This window comes from Acanthisitta chloris, unplaced genomic scaffold (genome assembly GCF_000695815.1).
Source record: "Acanthisitta chloris isolate BGI_N310 unplaced genomic scaffold, ASM69581v1 scaffold11950, whole genome shotgun sequence".
Lineage (NCBI taxonomy): Eukaryota > Metazoa > Chordata > Aves > Passeriformes > Acanthisittidae > Acanthisitta > Acanthisitta chloris.
This window is the reverse complement of record NW_008651219.1, coordinates 84,085-88,181: the sequence shown is the minus strand read 5'-3', so window position 1 is coordinate 88,181 and position 4,097 is coordinate 84,085. Positions and strand designations below refer to the sequence as shown.

Sequence of the window (4,097 nt, the reverse complement as noted above, 5' to 3'; positions counted from 1 at the left end):
AAGTTGTTTCTTTTTTTTTTTTTTTATTCCACCCACTTTGTTTGTTTGTTTGTTAGATTGGCTGTAATTGACCTGAAGGAGCTTGTAACTGTTCAGCACCCACTCGGTAGAAGTAAAGTCAGAAACCGGTTGAATAAACTCTTGTAAACCGTAAAAATCTCCATAGATCTTTGCTTCCTCCCACCCCTTAGGCCAGCAGGTCCAAAGGACGGTGTGCCCTCCACCTCCCGAGGTCTCTGCCATTGTCCCCTTGGCGGGGTTGAGGTGGTGTACAGCGAGTTCTGACCACCAGTCCCAGCCCTGTGTCCCCCAGCTGCGCTCCCAGCTACAGCCACGCGCCCTCGGGAACAGCTCACGGTGGGTGGGACTGAGGGTCCCTGCCAGTGCCTGTGGGCTCACCTCTGCTGCTGGAGGAGACAGCTGCTGCGGCGGGACAGAGCCAGGGCACCCCAAAACCTGCGCCAACTGCACCGAGGGGGTGGACAGGTGTGGGTGACAGCCAGAGCCTGCGGTCAGGGGAGCTGCCAACTCACTCTGGACCCATTTCTGCCCCCATCCACAGGCTGCTTGCCAGCTCTGTCTCTGCCCATCCCGTACGGGGCTCAGGGCTCCATCAGCTTCACCACCCATCGTGCGCAGGGCACGCTGAAGCGGCCACATGCGAGCCCAGGCAAGGCTGGTGGCACCAGCAAGGCTGGGAAGCTGGAGGTGGGTGGAACTAGGGGAGCAAAATACTTCCAGAGAGAAAAATACAGGCAAAAGGTCCTGCAAACTGCCGAGGGGTCAGCACGCCTGACCCACACCCTTGGCGCCGCTGGTGATTTATGAATTTGAAAACATCTCGGAGGGCAGAAATCTCAGCTCTTTATTGCAGAGACAAATGGGTCACAAGTGCCTCTCCCCCTGCTCCAGGAAGGGCAAATGGGTTTCCCAGCTTGCTCTGGCTCCTGGCAGGTGGCCAGCTGTCCAGAGGAGACACAGTGGCCCTGATACAAGGGGGATGAGCCTGTTCCCACTGAGGGCTGGACCTGAAGTGGTCACTGTCAGCATGGTCCTACCAGGTAGCGTAGGACAGTGGCTGTGCTCACCACTGAGCTCAAGCCAGAAATCAGGGCACAAGAAAATGCCCAGCAGCTTTCCAAGGTCACCTCTGTCCTCATGTAGGAGCTGGGGACTGCTTACCCAGGACGTGGGGACATCCACGTGCCTGCAGCACATTCCAGACCTTCCCCCAGTACTTGCACTTTTGATGAGTAACAACTGGAAGAAGCTAAACTCCTGAGCACATCTGCCAAGAGACATGGTGGAGGTGGAAGGGAAGGTGGGTCCTGGGATGTCACTCTGAGCACATTCCAGGGAAACAGGTTGGCTTCTCCAGCCCTGCTGTTCTGAGCCAAAAACCAGTGGCTCTCGTATTTTAACCTTCCCTTTTGCTTTAATGGGGCTGGGAGACAGAAAAGCTTTCCTCCACACTGCAGAACGCTGCCAAATCCGCTGCTTTTTAATAAAATTCCTCACCCACACAATACATTAAATGTTACCTAAAGGGCAAGTCTGAGAACCTCTTTGTTCCACATCTCAGCGAGCAAATCCTCGTGTTTCCACCCTTCCCAGGCGCTAACAGGAAAAATGTGTTTGAGGACCCAGTGGGTCAGAAACCACCTTTGTAAAGGCTCCCTCAGAACAAAGTCACTATGTAACATCGGTCAGGATGAGTTACACGTCCATCCCGTGCATCCTGGGAATCCAAACAAAACCTTAATTCTCTCTGTAAATGACTCTTGAATTAGAAGCCCGTGGTCCCTTCTAAATAAATCTTGTGTTGTCCTCCTGCTGCCACCCAAGATCCATGGAGCTGCTCTGGAGCTGTGAGTGGCATCCCACTCAGGCTTGGGCACAGGCTGCCACTGAGAAACAGCTCCAGGAGCATTTCCAGTGTCGGTCCCTCTGCAGGGCTGCAGGAACACACGTTTGGAACGCCTTTCCAAAGCCGCCCATGACTTGTTTGCAGCCGGAGCAGACTTGCTTGAAGCTCCATTTCTAGTCTGACATCAAGTAATAAACTAATCAAACCCCTACTGTGTCCTGAAAACCACAAGAAAATTAAACTACCTTTTCTCCCCCTCACCTCCTCTGAAGGCCATAGGATGAAGCATCTCTCCAAGGGAAAACAAGCAGGCATAACCTGGATTGGACTTACAAAGGCTACCAAAACTTTCCCTCACAAAGCACATGGTGGAAGACTCCGGAGGAGCTGCTCTCTCCTCCAGCTCTGAACTTGGTGCCAAGCACTGGCACAGGGCCCCATTTGAAGCAGCTGCCCAGGCCATGAGGCACAGCTGGACCTACTGGCTTTTTTCTCCACCAAGCTCCTCTCTCCACCTCCTCTGTGCCCCTCCTTGGAGCACACAGACAGGGAAATGCTGCTCTCCAGCTCCATGGTACAGTTCCTACAACTGTAGGACACGACATCATCAATAACAGGAATTGCCCAGAGAAGCTGTGGCTGCTCCATCCCAGGAAGTGACCAAGGCCAGGTTGGATGGGACTTGGACCAACCTGGGCTGGTGGGATGTGTCCCTGCCCATGGCAGAGGTGGAATGAGATGAGCTTTAGTATCCCTTCCAACCCAACTCATCCTATGATTCTGTGTTTTCTGGGTATTCCATGGGGTACCCAACAGCTCACTGCCTCTGCTTCCTGCAAAACTCCATCCTCTCTTGCCATAGCCAGCTCCACCACTCCCACCTCAGATCCTGGAGCGATGGCATCAAAGCCTCAGCTCCAGCTGATACCTGCAGGCTGCAAGATGATTGTAGGTGCTCTCAGGTCACCAAGCACTTAACGAAGGGGCCAGTGCCCAAGCCCCAGATGAGATGGGGAAACTGAGCCCAGAAGAGCAAAATAGCTTCAGAGGAGACGCAGCACCAGGACACTCTGGTTTCTCTACTCCCAGAGCAGCGTTAGATGTGCCACCACTCCAGCTGTGTTGGTGGAAGGCAGGGAAAGGGAAATGAGCGCTAAGAGCCAGTTGAGAGCTGTGAAAGGAGACACTCCACCACAGCAGGTGAGGACCAGCCCAGGGCTGGCAACTCTCACAGATCTGTCATAATACACATCAAGTCTGACAGGAATTGCTTATTTCCTTCTCCAAATGAGATCTTAGGAAACGGAAGCATTGGATAAATCATTCACTGACAGCATGAGATGGTAGGAAACAATAAACCGCAGGCAGATAAATTGTATATAAATGGATCAGCTTTTATTCAGGATTTATTGCTTGCTCTATCAGTTCTGAAATCAAACTGGCACCTGTAATAAAATAATTACTTTCCTGGCCAGAAGCAAATATTCAATACTTCTTGTTTGTTAGTTTTGAGCCACATAATCCTTCCTCCCAGTCTGAGCAGTGAGTGAGAAGTTACCAAAGAAAGAGGCAGAGCTTGGCCACGGAGATGAGGACGTTAATGCCAGTGCACGTCCCACAGCCCGCAGGGCCTGCGGCGGTGCACGGGGGAGGCTCTCTGCTCTCGCACACCCGGCTCATCCTGTCACTTCTGTCCCCTGTCCCTTCCCTCCCCGCAGGGCTGCAAGGCACATCCTGTGAGAACCCAGAGGCACTCGTTCCCCGAGCCAACTATTCCTTGACCAACATGGAGCGTTTCCATTCCGAAGGAAGGTATCCGAAAGCAGAGGAATGTCGCCGCGCTCAGCCCCCTCCTGTGTTTCAGCACTGCAAAGCCAACGGGACTGAGCTGCGCAGGAGGGCCGGGTGGGCAGGCAGCACCTGTGTGTCCTCAGACACAGATGCAGCAGAAGTGCCTCCATGGAACAGCTGCAGCTGCCTGAGTGCCAAAGGAAGGTGGGAAGAGAGCCCTTTTCCCGCTGAAACCCTCCAAATCCTCAGCGGCATGCCGAGGGAGAGTGGATGTCGAGCGGACACAGCTCCAGTCTGACACCGTCGAGTTTATTTCAAGCACAGAAGGCCTTTGCACACACCAGTCCCCTCCCTGGAGTCCTCATGCTCCGCGTGGAGCAGGCGTTTTGCGCCCCAGGCTCCGCGCTAATTCGTCGGCCAGAGCGCGACCACGGCGATG

General features: G+C 53.8%; 1 protein-coding gene across 1 annotated transcript in view; it reads right to left on the bottom strand.

The window, feature by feature from the left end:
* Positions 1-602: 602 nt before the first annotated feature.
* The window catches only part of STX8 (syntaxin 8), a gene marked incomplete at its 5' end in the record, with an annotated part of 86,362 nt that continues 82,867 nt past the window's right edge, over positions 603-4,097 (bottom strand). Inside the window, one exon of the mRNA XM_009072317.1 lies at positions 603-718. Coding sequence (XP_009070565.1) covers positions 603-718 — 116 coding nt within the window. The remainder of the gene's footprint in view (positions 719-4,097) is intronic.